This window comes from Mustela erminea, chromosome 19, assembly GCF_009829155.1.
Source record: "Mustela erminea isolate mMusErm1 chromosome 19, mMusErm1.Pri, whole genome shotgun sequence".
NCBI classification, from domain to species: Eukaryota; Metazoa; Chordata; class Mammalia; order Carnivora; family Mustelidae; genus Mustela; species Mustela erminea.
The window spans coordinates 10,227,004-10,243,298 of NC_045632.1; the positions used below are offsets into that span (position 1 = coordinate 10,227,004).

At 48.1% G+C, this 16,295-nt stretch overlaps 2 protein-coding genes across 7 annotated transcripts in view; one reads left to right on the forward strand and one right to left on the reverse strand.

Moving 5' to 3' along the window:
- Positions 1–11,970, forward strand: part of LOC116579305 — a 64,115-nt gene extending 52,145 nt beyond the window's left edge. For 3 of the 5 annotated variants that reach the window (XR_004281218.1, XR_004281219.1, XR_004281214.1), the window contains one exon: positions 11,853–11,950. The gene's annotated coding sequence lies outside the window, so the exon portion shown is untranslated. Of the gene's footprint in view, positions 1–11,852 lie in introns of all 5 variants that reach the window. The other 2 variants (XR_004281216.1, XR_004281215.1) reach the window with 2 other exon arrangements.
- On the reverse strand, positions 9,944–16,279 carry OSCAR (osteoclast associated Ig-like receptor). Of its 2 annotated transcripts, none has more exons than XM_032324521.1 (6): positions 15,960–16,279; positions 15,530–15,646; positions 14,800–14,832; positions 11,893–12,234; positions 10,772–11,056; positions 9,944–10,502 (listed from the first exon to the last, which is right to left on the reverse strand). In XM_032324521.1, the coding sequence occupies exons 2-6, from the start codon at positions 15,564–15,566 to the stop codon at positions 10,369–10,371; spliced, it is 831 nt and encodes a 276-aa protein (XP_032180412.1). In that variant the 5' UTR covers positions 15,567–15,646; positions 15,960–16,279; the 3' UTR covers positions 9,944–10,368. The 2 variants fall into 2 exon arrangements, with proteins under 2 accessions (XP_032180412.1, XP_032180411.1); XM_032324520.1 differs by having other exon boundaries at positions 15,530–15,667.
- Positions 16,280–16,295: the final 16 nt, after the last annotated feature.

The following is a 16,295-nucleotide window of genomic DNA, read 5'->3' on the forward strand; positions in this document are numbered from 1 at the left end:
GATCGAGCCCCGCATCAGGTTCTCTGCTTGGCAGAGAGCCTGCTTCCTCCTCTCTCTCTCTGCCTGCCACTCTGCCGACTTGTGATCTTTGTCTGTCAAATAAATAAATAAAATCTTAAAAAAAAAAAAGAAAGAAAAAAAGAAAGAAATGAACTTGCACCAGGTTATGGTTGCCTTTCGGGGTAGAGGGGAAATAGATCAGGGCCCCGTGCTTATGCCTGATAGAAGATTTTGTTGCTTTGGCTATGTTGGGGTCTTCGTGTTCCATTTAAATTTTAGTATTATTTGTTCTGGTTCTGTGAAAAATGCTTTGATATTTTGATAGGGATCACATTGAGTCTGTAGATTGCTTTGGGTACTATGGGCATTTTATCAATATCAATTCTTGTCATCCACAAGCATGGAATGCCTTTCTGTTCCTTCAATTTCTTTCATCAGTGTTTTACAGTTTTCTGTGTATAGGACTTTCACCTCCTTGGTTAAATTTATTCCTAGGTATTTTATTCTTTTGGGTGCAATTCTGATTGGATTGTTTTCTTTTTCTGCTACTTCGTTATTAATGTATATAGAAATGCTACCAATCTCTGGATATTAATTTTATATCCTGCAACTTTTCTGAATTCATTTATTCCTTCTAGTAGGTTTGGTGGGTTTTTTAAAGAAATTTAAAAAAAGATTTTATTTACTTATTTGACAGAGAGAGATCACAATAAGCAGAGAGGCAGGCAGAGAGAGAGGGGGGAAGCAGGCTCCCTGCTAAGCAGAGAGCCCGATGGGGGACTCGATCTCAGGACACTGAGACCATGACCTGAGCTGAAGACAGAGGCTTAACCCACTGAGCCACCCAGGCACCCAAGTTTGGTGTTTTGTTTTGTTTTGTTTTGTTTTTGGTGGAGTCTTTAGGGTTTTCTATGTGCAATATCATGTCATCTGCAAATAGTGAAAATTTTACTTCTTCCTTACCAGTTAAATGTCTCTTACTTCTTTTTCTTGTCTGATTGCTGTAGCTAGGACTTCTAGGACAATTTGAATAAAAGTGGTGGGAACTGACATCCTTGTCTTGTTCCTGATCTAAGAGACCCGAAACCATAAAAATCTTAGAAAACAACACAGAGAGTAATTTTCCTGACATCAGTCATAGCAACATCTTTCTAGATATGTTTCCTAAGGTGAAAGGAAAAAGGTTAAAATAAACTATTGAGACTACATCAAAACAGAGTTTTTGCACAGCAAAGGAAACCATCAACAAGACAGAAAGGCAACCTACTAAATGGGAGAAAATATTTGCAAATGGTATATCTGATAAGAAGTTAATACTCGAAGTATATGAAGAACTTATACAACCCAATATCAGAAAAAAACACAAACAATCCAATTTAAAAAAGGACAGATGATCTGAATAAATGTTCTTCCAAAGAAGACATACCAGTGGCCAACCAACACATGAAAAGATGAGCAGCATCAACATCAGTAGGGAAATGCAAACCAAAACCACAATGAGGTACCTGTGTGAATGGTTACAATTAAAAAAAAGTTTGTAAATGAAACAAGGTATAAAAGTATTGACAAGGGTAGAGAAAAGAGAGCCTTCTTGCACTGTTGGCGGGAATGCAAACTGGTGCAGCCACAGTATGGAGGGTCCTAAAAAAATTAAAAATAGAAATACCTTATGATCCAATAATTCCACAACTGGATGTTTATGCAAGAAAATGAAAACTCTAATTCGAAGAGACATATACACCCTTGTTTATTGCAGCATTATTTTCAGCAGTCAAGATATGGAAGCAACCTAACTGTCCATCAATAGATGAATGGATAAAGAAGTCACACACATGCACACATACACGAATATTATGCAGCCATAAAAAGGGTGAGATCTTGTCATTTGCAACAACATGGATGGACCTAGAGAGTATTATGCTAAGTGAAGTAGGTCAGACTGAGAAAGACAAATACTGTATGATTTCATTCATATGTGAAATCCAGCTAAAAAACAAGTGGATAAACAAAAAGCAGAATCAAACCTAATAACACAGAAAATAAGTGGATGGTCTCCAGAAAGAAAGGGAGGGGGTAGGGATGGGCAAAATGGGTGAAGGGGAGAGGGAGATTCAGCTTCCAGCCACGGAATGAATGAGTCACAGGAATAAAAGGGAGAGCACAGGGAATGTATCCCTGATACTGTGCTAGTGCTGCGTGGAGACGGATGGCAGCTACACGTGTGGTGAGCACAGCGTAACAAAGAGAGAAGCCGTGTCACTCTGTTGTGCACCTGAAAACAGTAGTGTCAACCATACTAAAAAATAACTTTAAATAATAGTCAGGAGCTATATATAGTATGTACATATATATGTGTATGTGTATAAACACACAAACATATACATACGCATATACACACACGTACATATATATGTACATATATATATGTGATGTCCATTCCCACCACTTGTACTCAACATTGTGCTAGAAGTCCTAGCCACAGCAATCAGACAAAGAAGTAATATATAGTACCTATAAAGTAATAGTTAAATTTTACTGAGTGACTTCTCTTGTGAACTCATCTTTTTAATCCCCCAATTTTTCAGTACACAGCCATCTTTTTCAGATGAGAATCTTTTAAAAGAAATATGTAACCACCAAAGCATCCCAGGAAAACTAACAGTCCTTCCTTGATACCTTCTAATGTCCTCAATCATCTCAAATACACTCTTTTTGTCAGTTTTCTTTTAAAAATCAGGATTCAAATCTGAAAACTACAAGTCTACAAACTGTATTTGATAGATATGCTAATTTAAATAAGACAACATTTTCAATCTCTTTGTGAAAATAAGAAATCAAGCACATCGTAGGTTTTTATGATTTTCATACCATTCCTTTGGGAGACAAGCGCCATGCCCCTGAGACAATTGTCTTGACAGGGCTTACTTGTCTCTCCATTTAGTGACACAGAAAAATCAAAAAGGTAATGGATTATCAAGGAGAGAAACCAACTATAATGACAGGCGTTTCTTTGAAGGTGATTTTCAAAAGATGTGGTGACAATTTTTAAAGTCTTGAGACTCTTATAAGACTCTTGTTTAAATATCACTTCTGTGCATAGATTTATTTCAACAGAGAAGAATTTAGTAAAAAGTCATGAATGAATATTTGCATCATTCTCCTACTTGCATCAGGGAACAAAAGTGATACTTTGGGCAAAGCTTTCACCTTCATACTTTAACCAGACTGACTGACTAATTTCAAGCAGGCTCCATACCCAGCATGGAGTCCAACACGGGGATCTCACTGCCCTGAGATCAAGAGTCAGATGTTTAATCAACTGAGCCATCCAGGTGTTCCTAACCAGATTTCTTAAATAATCTTTATCACATTACATTATTCCATTACAGAGGCACGATTGACTAAATTATTGGCCATTGAGTGACTCACTCAATATCCAGTCTTTCCCCCTCTCCCCAGAAATGGGGCTGGTGCTAAAGTTTCCAAGTTTCTAGTTGCATGGCTGGCCTTTCTGACGACCAGCCCGCATCCCCAAGGTACCTAGAGGCTCATCAAGAGTGGCCTCCTTTGCACAAAAAATGCTCCCGTCACTGAGGAAATAAGGGGTTTAGGAGCTCTGTGCCAGGAACCAGAAACAAAGTCCACTGAATCACAAGAGCGCAATCTAGACTGTGGTTAAGTGTGCTTATCTACTGCCTCTCGTCTGAGGGGAACAGGGCAGAAAGCGCCTCAGCTCACTGGAACTTGAGAAGCACCTCGAAGGCGTGTGGCGAAAGTTTCCCGGGGGAAGTAAGGTGAGTGGGACACAGGCTCCCAGCAGCTCCCCAGCAGCCTCTCCTCTTCTCATGTTCCAGGAGGATCCCAAGGCACTGTGCCCAGACTCGGAGTAGCTGCAGGGCCAGCGTCTGACTCTGCGGACGTGGGAAGGGTTTCCAGGATCCCATAGAAGGGCCTCCCCACCCCCTTCCCACGGCCTGAACTTTCCATAATTCTTTAAAAATAAGCAGGGGATACAGGATCTCCAGACGGATGCTGTTACCGGCTAAATGTCGGGTTCTCCCCCAAATTCTTGTGATCAAGCCCCTAGCCCCCAGTGTGCTGGTATTAAGAGGTGGGACCTTTGGGAGGTGATTAGGTTTAGATGACATTATGGGGGTGGAGATCCTATGGTTGGGATTAGTGTCCTACTTAAAAGAAGAGACATGAGAGAAACCCTGGATCTCTTTCTCTCCCTCCTTCCCTCTCTCTCTCTCTCTCTCCCTCTCCCTCTCTCTCCCTGCCTTGTGAGAATACAAGAGACCACTGCCAGCCAGGGAGAGGGCTTTCACAAGAACCATGCTGGCCCTCTGGTCTCAGATATCCCAGCCTCCAGAACAGTGAGAAGTAAGTTTCTGTTGTTCCAGCCACCCAGTGAATGGCATTTTTAAAAAGCCCGAGTTGAAGGAGACAAGTGGACAAAAAGATGGTGGTATTCGATGGGCTCCGGGGAGGAGTGCCTGGAGTCTGGTGGGGCAGGGAGACTGTAGTAGAAACCCGTGGCTGGGGCCCTGGTTCATCCTGGTCCCTCAGGCATGCAGACCAGTGGAGCGGCCGCCATCTCCAACATTGCTGGTCACTGTGTCCAGGAGTGGGGAGGAGGGAGCCCTTACGGTGACACGCTCCAGCTCGGAAGCGACAGGGGTCGCTGCCAGTCACAACTCAGTGTCCAGCCGGAATAGAGGAGGATGGCTACAGTCCCCTGAGGCGCCTGTTAGGGCGTTCAGGGATTTCGGGGGAGAAAGATGTGACCACACGGTGGCAGTAGCACACTGCTTCCCCTCCCCACCGCTCCCCACCGCCATCCCTCCTCCGCAGGGGGCCTCTGCACCGGCTGGGCTTCCAGCACCTTCACCTATATTGAAGTCTGCTCAACATTCAGATCTCATCTCTCCATTTCAGCAAAGCTCTCATCTCCGAGATGAGATCAGATCCTCGAAGACAGGCTTTCAAATCTCCCTCTTCTTTTTTGCTATAGCTGTACTGATGGAGATGGCTCACAGGTTCCTAGAACCCAAGTTTCCTTCTTCCTTTTTTTTTTTTAAAGATTTTATTTATTTATTTGACAGAGGGAGAGATCACAAGTAGGCAGAACAGCAGGCAGACAGAGGAGGGGAAGCAGGCTCCCCGCCCAGCAGAGAGCCCGATGCGGAGCTTGATCCCAGGACCCTGAGATCATGACCTGGGCCGAAGGCAGAGGCTTAACCCACTGAGCCACCCTGGTGCCCCTTCTTCTTCCTTTAAGTAGCAGGAGCCCCCCATTTTTAGAAGGGCACACACTGGAACCCAGCCACTTTTGCAGCTAGACCTGGCCGTGGAACTGAGTTCTGGCCAATGGGATGAGAGCAGAAGACACATGTTCAAATCCGGGGTCCCACTCTTTAAAAATGACCATGTGATTTCTCTCTTTCTCTCTCTCTCTCTCTCTCTCTCTCTTCCTTCATGCTGGCTCAGAACCACATAGGAAAGCCACATGTCGACAAAAGCAGAGCTGTTATAATGGCCCTAGGCTGTTTCAACTGCATACTGTTAAGTGAGAGAGAAATAAATGTTTTTAAAGATTTTTTATTTATTTACTTGACAGAGAGAGGGAGCACAAGCAGGGGGAGAGGCAGGCACAGGAGAAGCAGGCTCCCTGCCGAGCAGGGAGCCCAATGTGGGGCTCGATCCCAGGACCCCGGAATCATGACCCGAGCCGAAGGCACAAAGCTAACTGAGCCACCCAGGTGCCCCGAGAAATAAAATCACATAGTTTTTTCCTTGGAGGGGGTCTGTTTTTTACAGCCACTTGAAGTGCTCCCTAATCAATACGGTACACACCGCAATTCGGTTAAAGCTTCTCCCCCTGAGCTTCAGGCTTGCACCTGCCGCCAACACAGCACGCCGCCGGTAGTGAGCATTCAACAGATGTGTGCAAGTGGATGAGTGGGAACTTGGGGGGGGGACAAGCAGGGTTGGGGACAGAAGTGAAAATCCTAAGGGCGAACATGCCTGGGTTTGTGGGAAGAAGAAAGAGGTTCCCTTGAAGCTGACAGTATTAGTTTTGCTCTTGCTGTCGTGACAAAGGGTCACAAAGTAGTGGCCTAAACATAAATTTTTTATCCTTGCGTTCTGGAGGTCAGAAGTCCGAAATGGGTTGAGAGGCTGCATTCCTTCTGGAGGCTCTAGGGCAGAATCCACTTCATTGACTTTTCCAGATTTGGAGGAGTCCGCGTTCCTTGGCTCGTGATCCTGCATCATGCTGACCTCTGCTTCCGTGTCTACATCACTTCCCTGACTCGGATCCCTTCCCTCTTACAAATAAGGACCCTTGAGGCTGCACGGGACCTAAATAATCTGGGATAACCCCACTCCCACCGCCACCTCATGATGCTGTATTTTATCACACCTGTCAGGGCCCTTTGGCCACTACAACATTTTCCCAGGTTCCAGGAATTGGGACATCTGGGTGGGGGTGGTGGGGGACCTCATTCTGCCCAAGGCACAAGGCCAAAGGTACGGAGCTCCCTCGGGTCACCTGCAGCATGCTGAGCTCCGCGGGCCACACTGCGAGGCCCCGGACACACCTGGTCCCTCTTGGGAGTAGCTGTGGTCTCGTCTGGGAGAGAGAGGATCCGAATACAGTGCAGATATTCAGTTCGGGTCCGATAGGGCTCTGTGGGAACACACTTGGGCCCAGTAGCAGTCTGCAGTGGAGAAGCATCCAGTCTGAGACCAGAAGGAGGGGCGTGCTGGCACAGGCATGAGCGCATAGAAAGGAGAGCTGGTAGCAGGTCTGTCACAAGGGCCTTATGAGCACCCTGGGAGTGATGAGCATTTGTGGGTGACAAATAAAGGAATCACGGCCTGGGGGCACCTGGGTGGTGTGGTCAGGAAGGCATCGGACTCTTGGTTCCGGCTCAGGTTGGGATCTCAGGGTTGTTGTGGGATCAAGCCCCACATGGGGCTCTCCAGGTTCAGTGGGAGTCTGCTTGAGATTCTCTCCCTCTCTCCCTGCCCCTCCCCCTCTCTAAAATAAATAAATCTTTAAAAAAAAAAAAAAGAAAGAAAAAGAGGAACCACTGCCTCAAGAACAGTAAATTGCTTTGCAATAGTTAAATGTGATAATATTCTCCTTTCTCTTCCTCTTTCAAAAGTGGAAGTGACCGGGGCACCTGGGTGGCTCAGCAGGTGGAGCAGCCGACTCTTGGTTTCTGCTCAGGCTGTGATCTCAGGGTCCTGGGATGAAACCCCATGTCAGTCTCCATGCCCAGTGGGGAGTCTGCTTGAGGATTTTTCTCTCCCTCTTCCTCTGCCCCTCACCATGCTCTCATGTGCTCTCTCTCTCTCTCTCTCTAAAATAAATGAATAGGGACTCCTGGGTGGCTCAGTTGGTTAAGTGTCTGCCTTGGGCTCAGGTCATAATCCCAGGGTTCTGGGATCGAGCTCCATATTGGGCTCCCTGCTCAGCGGGAGGCCTGCTTCTCCCTCTCCCTGTGCAGCTCCCCCCACTACGTGTGCTGCTTCTCTCTCTCTCTCAAACAAATGAATAAGATATTTAAATAAATAAATCTTTAAAAATAAAAATAATATTCTATCAATATTATCTGTCAATAATATTATATTTTTCATCTGGCTAGCCTTGATTCCTTTCTCATCTTCATACACACATTTTCCACCTCAGAGCACTTCTCACCACTCAACACTCATGTGTTGCTTTCCTGATTTATGCCTATATTCGGTGGAGCACACATCCTCTTCTGTTGTTATTAAGTTTTCCAACTTCCCCTCCCCCTCTGCCCACTGAAGAAGAAATCTTCAGGCTTGTTGGATAAATAAATGCATAGGTTGGTCGATGGATACTGAATAAGTATAAATAGGTCAGTGGATTCATAAATTGACAAACTGATTAATAAAGGGAGGAATGAATGAATGTAAGAATGAATGGATGATACGTAAGGGCAAAAGGAAGGGTATATATTCAAATAAGAGCAAGAGGAGGGGCGCCTGCGGGGCTTAGTCGATAAGCGGCTGCCTTCTGGCTCAGGTCATGATCCCAGGGTCCTGGGATTGAGCCCGGCCCATGCGTCCATCCATCAGGCTGCCTGCTCTGTTGGGAGCCTGCTTCTGCCCTTCCCACTCCCCCTGCTGGTGCTCCCCTCTCTTGGCTGTGTCTCTTTCTCTGTCAAATAAATGAATAAAATCTTAAAAAGAGCAAGAGGAAAGGGGATGAATGGTTGGGTAGGACAGAAAGACACAAGGATGAGAATTAGCGGATGACAGTGAGTGGGGGGAGTGGTTGGATGACGAAGGAACCGGAGAATGAACGGATGCAGGGAGCTGAAGTAGGAGCTTATGGGGAGCCTCCCTCATGGGCTACTGACTTCCCGTGTGACTGTCGGGGGCTTCGTGCCACCCTTCCGTGCCGCCACTGCCCATCTGTAGAATGAGGAACCTGGATTTGATGCCTTTGCAGCCCCATCCAGGTCTGGGTCCCTCCTGTGACACTGGGTCCCTGCTTCCCCCTTGATTTCCCACATGCACATCCAGTCCACGGGGAGATAGCCCGGGATATGCTTCGCAGGAGTCCCGCATCGGGACTCAGTACGGACCCAGAGACTCCTGCTTCCAGTCTCTCCTCCCATCCCTTCAGCAAGTCAGTGGACCCAGGCAGCTAATCTGACTTCAAATTTCAGTTCTGCTTAATTGCAGTACCCAAATCTCAGCCACCAGGAGAACTGGGTGTTGAAACAGCACCGCTTTATGCTGTTTAGCTGTATTTTGAATTTCCCAGTCTTTACACAAGTCCAGAGATCAGTTTCTGTAACCAAAGAACACCAACAAATATTGCTCAATTTCCTCAAATCGTGTCTCATCGTGGGTGTTAGGGAGCTGCTCCATCAGTGAAGGGAATCGTGATCAGCATTTTTAATAAAGTGGATTATAATAAAATAACATGTGAATATGGCTTCATAGAACTCGAACTCTAGTTCATAGATGTAAATGGATCTGTGTACAGGGCTGTGATGTAAGCATTGCTTCCTGCTCATGTCTCCCCAAAAGGGCGGTGGGCAGGATAGGTTAAAACTGCTGACCTGAGCTCTTCTGATCTCTCTCTGACATGTTGGGGAGAAGTTATCTTGTTTGGTTATCTCCAACCAACATTGTAGATACTCCCCCTCCTCTTTCAGGGATAAAAACTCAGGAGGGTCTGTAGATTGCTCAAGGCTATTCCATCCCCCTGGAGGGACTTTCCAAAAAACGGAAGGCATCCTCTCCTTCATAAAGTGGGGAGAGGAGGAGAGGACGGTGGAAAATTTAGTAACAGAAGAAGAGGATGTGTGCTCCATCAAAATTAGGTATAAAGCAAGAAAGGAGCAGTAAGAGGTGCTTAGAGACAGAAAATGTGTGTATGAGGATGATAAAGGCATCTGAGTTACCAAGATTAAAACAGAAGTTAAATTAATAAACTCTGGAGAAACTGAATGTAGTCAGGCCTTCCAGAGAGAGAGGCAGGAGGGGAGAGCAAACAGGCTGCAAGGGGGAAGGGTCTGCATTATCTTTACAACTGTGGAGGCCACCAAGAGCCGTGGGAAGCAGGCTAGGCATCAGGTGTAAGTGTCCAGGTCAGAGCTCTAGGGCACACACTGCCCTTGCTGTTGCCTTGACAATGGACTCCACTTAATCATAATGACAGCTTCAGAAAACCAGCCTGCACTGCATGCAAATGAAGCTTTAAATAGGGAAGAAGTTGTCCTTGATCTGATCTCGGTCTACCTTTGGGGAATGTCTGAGAAGGGGTTTAGAAGAGGTTTGCAATGATGTCATGAAGGAAGTGGCAGTGAATTGCTTAAAGGATCAGCTTTTCATGTGCACTGGAGGGGGAGAAAAAAAGCTAACTTCATTCCAGCCCAGATGAAACCGCAGATACAGGATAGCTAACATTTATTGAGCATTTACTATGGGCCGGTCACTTTCAAGGGCTTTGCATGTATTGCCCACTTTATCCTACAACAAGATTAAGAAGTGGGTATTACCAGTGAGCCCATTTTACAATCAGTGCAAATGAGACTTGGGAAAGGTCTCTTTCTTAATAATCCAGTGAGTGAGCGGTGGCTGGCACTGGGAATTGAACCCTTGTGTCCAGGAAGCCGGATAGAGCCTTCCACTGACCTACTAGAGGAATGACCCAGAAGGGAGCTAGAACACACTGTAGGAAGCTTATTATGACCCAGAAGCTGGGCACAGCCAGGGGGACTGTGGAGCTCTTGGGAGGGCTGGTCCAACCCCAGGAATCCTGGTCTCTGGGAGGTCTTCTCACACTGCAGTCATCTGTATCCAGTCCTCTGGGGCTCAGGGCCTGACACCTGGGGCATGGTTCTGGCTGCGCCAGTCAAGAATAATCAGTGTGCCCAGAGAGATGAGCACCAGGCCGGCCAGCCCTAGACGGAGGAGGTTGCCCTGCGTGTAGTCCAAGGAGCCTGAGCCTGCAGGACAGCAAGGGAGAGAGGCTTGGCTCGGGAACCCACCGTCCGGGCCCCACCCTCTCGGTCTCCAGCCTCCAGGGTGAGACTGGGGACACAGCTCCCAGTCTCAAAGTTGTAGTGGATAGGGTCAGGGGTCCTGGACTCCTGGATTTGGGGAGGAGGGGGTAGGGTCCTGACCCCCAGGTTGGGAAGCAGGGAGAGAGGCTGGGGGCTTGGACCCCCGGGCTGCGGAGCAGGGGCCGGGCCGGGCGGGGGCGCGCCGCTCTCACCGTGGTCGGCGCGGATGACCAGCGGCTCGCTGCGCAGCGACAGCACGTACGGGGAGGACGGCGTGTGGTAGTAGCAGCTGTAGGTGCCGGGCGCGCGGGCGCCGGGCAGCGGGAAGTCGGCCCAGGACTCGGTAGAGTCGCGGTACTGCAGCGGCGCCGCCTCGCCCGCGCGGTACAGGGCGAAGCTCATGCCCCGCAGGCGGCCGGCGCAGCGCAGGCTCACGTTGGCTCCGGGCGCCACCACCGGCCCGGGCAGCGCCACCAGCGACGGGGGCGGTAGCTGGTCTGCGAGGGGCACGGACCGGGACGAGCGCTGGCGTGGCCCTGCGCCGCGGGACCTTCGCCGCTCTTCGCTCCCGCCCCTCCTCCCCCGCCCTGTCCTCGACCTCCCTCCTCGCGCCCTCCCTCCTGCCCTCTCTCCCTCAGTCCCGTCACCGGCCCCCTAACCTGTACCTCACTCTGCACTACCTCCCCCACATCGTGTCTCTCTTTATCTCTGCCAGTGTCTCCCACAGTGTCTCTGCCTCCCTGTCGGTGTCTGTGCCCTTTGCATCCTTGTCCCTGGCTCCCTGTGTGTCTTGTCCCCAAGTGCACCTTTCTCTGCGGCTCTGTCTCTCTCTCCCTCGATGTCCCCTTTTCTCTCTTGGCCTAAGCCTCACCAAAATTCTCTTCCTGTGTCCGGTCCTGTGTGTTTCACTACCCTGTATTTCAGAAGCAGCCTCTGGAATTGCTTCTTCTGGTGTTCTGGGTTTCTCCCAAGGCTTCCTAACCTCAGCGCTCAAATCTGGATAATTCTTTGTTGTAGGGGGTGGGGATGGGGACTGTCCTGTGCATTGTTGGATATTTTGCAGCATCTCTGGTGGTAGTGACAACCAAACAGTGTCCCCAGATATTGCCAGAAAGGTCACTTGGGGAGCACAGTCCCCTGGTTAAGGATCACCCCTTTCTCCAGGTCTCTCTCTCTCCCTCATAGATCTTGTTGCTCTGGGTCGGTACAAGTCTGTCTCCGTATGTCTCTTTCACTATATCTCTCCCTGTATTTCTCCGTCCCTCCTTCTCCATCCCTCATCACACCCCAAAGTCCCTTCTTCCCACTGCCCCCACCCTTGCCAGGACCTCACCTGTGACCAGCAGTTCCAGCGTATCACTGGGGTGAGACCAGACACCCAGATTCCAGCCTGGATTCCTGTAGCAGCAGTGGTAACTGCCCCCCTGGGCTGGGGTCACCTCCTCCAGGAAGAACTCTGCCAGCTCCATGGACACATCCCGGTACAGCACAGGGGTGATGTCCCCAGACTTGAAGAGTGCAAACCTCCAGGCAGGTTGAGGTGCCCGGCACCTCAAGGTCACATTGACCCCAGGGGTTACAATTGCCGCAGGCTGAGCCCCCAGCGATGGCTTGAGGGATAAGGCTGGGGGGACTGAATTAACAGGACTGCTGGGTCCCTGGGCTTCCTGGGAGCCTGAGAAGATGGGGTGGGAAGAGAATCACCTGGGGCAGCCCCTTCCTCTTTCTCATCCTTAGTTTCCTGCTTCTAAAATAGGGGAGATGGTGGACCCCAGTCAGGGATTGGCAGCCCTCGCTGCAAATGAGCGTAGCTGGGCAACTGCCAAGCTTTACTCCATGGTTTTGAAACATAGTGTTAAGGGATCGGGTCCCAGAAATCTGTAATTTTAAATGCTCTTCAGACTATTTGTGACATAGTCAACATATTTCAGTAGTTGCCAAAACTTGCTATCTATATGAGAAAAAAATAAAATAAAAAAGAAGGTATAGCCCTACCGCAGACCAATTTCAGACCAAATTCCCCAAAACCAATTCCAGGTTAATTAAAGACCTATGTTGTTTTATTTTACTGTAAAAGTATTAGAGGAACATATAGGAAAATGCATTCGTCCTGGGGATGGAGAAAGCGATCTTAAAATATAAAACAAAAGATTCAGAAGAGACAAGGTTAATTTGATGACTGCGAAATTTTAAAGTTGTGTAGGAGAATAGACAAATGGAGCTAGACGGCAAGCAACATCACAGGCAGAAAGGACTCATTCATTCATCACATAGATTCAGAGTATAGAAAGAAACCGCAAACCCAGCCGAGTTGAAAATTGGACAAAATACATGAATCAGGCAGGGCACAGAAGAGGAAGTCCAATAGATGAAAACACATAGGGAGGGGGGGAAGTTGTTTAATGTTACTAGCAATCATTTAAAAAAATTAAAACAAAAAAAAAAAAAAAAATTAAAACAACAGGGGTTTTTTGCCTACCAGTTGTCAAAACTTAAAATAATGGTTTATATTCTATTTGGGTGAAGACACAGTGAAACAGGTATGTAGGTACACTTGAGTGTACCTTTTGAGAAAGCGGTTTATTCCTTTCTGTCTAAATACACGAAGGGCATACCCTCATGATTCCACCGTTTCATGCTAGACAACGGTACGTACACCGGCACAGAAAGCTCACACTGGAGTACTCACTGAGGTGCTGACTGGGGTGGGGCTGGGGAAGGACACTGGAAACAACCTAACTATGCATGAAGAGGGCCAACTAGACCCTAGCTACACAGTGGCAAATGTTCCGTAGCTGTTAAAAGCATGCAGTTATGGGCACCTGGGTGGCTCAGTGGGTTAAAGCCTCTGCCTTCTGCTCAGGTCATGATCCCAGGGTCCTGGGATTGAGCCCAGCATGGGGCTCTCTGCTCAGTAGAGAGCCTGCTTCCTCCTCTCTCTCTGCCTGCCTCTCTGCCTACTTGTGATCTCTGTCAAATAAATAAATAAAAATCTTTTTTTTAAAAAAACCATGCAGTTAATTATAACGATATGGCCACATCTCCAAGAGAGATTGTAAAGTGGAAAATGTGCAGAACAATGTGTCATGAAATATCATTTTGTCTTGGCAAGAAAACAAGGGAGTATATAAATATATGTATGCGTCTGAATACATGGAAATTTCTTGTAAGGATTCAGAGCTTATTTAAGGAAGATGAGGAAGGGGAAGAGGGAGGTTATATGTCCTTTGGGAATCATGTTCTAAACCATGAATATATGTTAGCTTTAGCATTTAAAAATAATAATTTAAAATAAATTGATAGCTGGGGCGCCTGAGTGGCTCAGTGGGTTAAAGCCTCTGCCTTTGGCTCAGGTCATGATCCTTGGGTCCTGGGATCAAGCCCTGCATCGGGCTCTTTGCTCAGTGGGGAGTCTGCTTCCCCCACCCCACCCCCCTGACTGCCTCTCTGTCTACTTGTGATCTCTGTCTGTCAAACAAATAAATAAAATCTTTAAAAAAATAAAATAAATTGATAGCTAAGGTATCAGTGGTTTCCCAGGAGATTTTTATTTGAAGTTGTGGTGTAGTGGGGAGGTTTGAGAGACAGAGATCTCACCAGTCAGAAGACCTGAAAAGAAACTCAAGGCTCTTTCTGGGTGAATGATCCTACTCTGGTGGAAATGGGCTTCCAAATGGGGGAATAATTGGCATTGCCAGAGGTCCTATTTCTTGAGCCCCACACTGTGCCAAGCTTTGAGTCAAGGGTTTTACACATGTGATTTTTAAAAATTCATTAAATACCTTTATTTTTTAAGTAATCTCTACACCCAACATGGGGCTCAAACTCACAACCCCAAGATCAAGAGTCACATGCTACACGGACTGAGCCAGCCTGGCGCCCCGTACACGTGGGTGGTTTTATTAAATCCTCACAACAGCCCATTTCACAGAGAAGGAAACTGAATAGCAAGCAGTGGTTCATTCAAAGTTGTAAATGAATAACTTGGTGAAAGTGGGGTTCCAGCTTAGGTCTCTTTAGCTCCAAAGTTCATGGTCTTCTCTACCCACCTATGCTGGTCACTAAAGGAAGATAAGAAGGAAAGAAAGGAAGGAGGGGAGGGAAGGAAAAGATGAAAGAAGAGAGGAGAGGGAGGGAAATATGGAAACCTGAGGTGAGGCTGAACACCAAAATAAAATGTGAGTAACTGGAAATGGGCTTCTAGCAGCTTGCAGGTGAGTGGATGGGCGATATTACTCACCAGCTGGAGTGACGTCTCCATGACACAGAGGCCCTGTAGAAGGTGGAGGGGCTGAGTCTTTTCAGAGAGCTAGGCTTCTCCCAGTCCTACCTCGCTGCAAACTCAGGAATCTAAATCCTTCCTCTGGGAAACAGGAATCTAACCCATATGTCCTCTCTCAGTTGCTCTAACTCAAGGCTCGTAATCCCCACCTACTTCAGAAGCCTGAAGTCTGGCCCCAGCCCCCTCTTGCCTCTACACCCAGTGTTCAGACCTCTGGAATCCTCCTTTTCCAGGAGGCAATAATTGGAGCCCACAGTGTCTTCTCCCTGGGCATCAGGAGTCTGGGTCACCAGCTCCCTCCTTTCCCAGAGACCCAGGTGTTCTGGCTCCATCTCTTCCTGCTCTGAAATCTCGAACTCTACTTGCTATACCCAGGAGTTCAGGTCCTTAGCACCCTCCTGACTCAACACCCAGAAAATGCTGCCCCCACTCTCCTTGTCCAGGAACAGGAATTCAGGAATCTCATGTCCTTCCTTGATAGGACCCAAGGATCTAGGTCCTATCTCCTTATTCCGGTCTAGAATTCCAAACCTTCAGCTTGTGCTGCCTGACCACGGTGCACCTGCCCCAGGGGAGTCAGTAGCCCTCTTCCTTTCCCCCTCCCTACTCAGGGTGTCCAGGTCCCCAGAGCCTGTTTCTTTGCACCCCAACCAGCCTGAGACCCAGGGAGAAGAGGGCGGTGGCTCACAGAGGGTCAGGAGCTGGAGGATCAGCACCAGAGCCATGGCGGGCAGATCTTGGCTGGAGCAGAAGCAGGAGCCAGGGCTCTCAGCTGTGTCCTCTCCCTTCTCAGGAAATGCAATGTCTGAGAGCCAAAGCCAGAGCTCTGTTTAAGGAAGGGAGGAGGGAAGTGGGGGCCTCTGGGAGACTGTGTCACAGCCCCATGGTGCTGCGGAAAAACCTGGGAGAAGGGGCAGTCATAACCAGTTGTGTTCACCAATTAAGCTTAAAAAAAAAAAAAAAAAAGACTAGAAACTAGCACGTATTATGTACCAGACCCTGTGCGGCGCTACTTTGGGGGCACAGAGAGGCGTCAAACCCTATTAATGCCCTAGCGCAGCTCCCAGTCTGAATTAAAGACAGGCGGACCAGCTGGGTTACAAAAAAAAGTGAGCTACCCTAGAGGTCACAGGTGGCGCTGAGAGGATCCACAGACGACCCCTAACCCTCTGGGACGAGAGTGAAAGGTTCCAGGACGAACTGATGTCGAGCTGCGACCGCAAATGATAGTGTCATCTGTCCTCTCCCGGCCTCCGTTTCTCTCTGTGAAACGGGCCTTCGTGAGTAAACTCTAAAATGAAGACTGTTGCATTCCGCCTTGGATGGGCCGTGGCTTGGATGGAGCACACCTCAGGCTGGACTCCTAGGTGAGGAGACAGGTCGGCGTTTAATTCTGCAGCGCCGCCAGCGTTTCCGCGACAGCTCCTGACAGCTGTTCTGCTCCAGTGCGCACG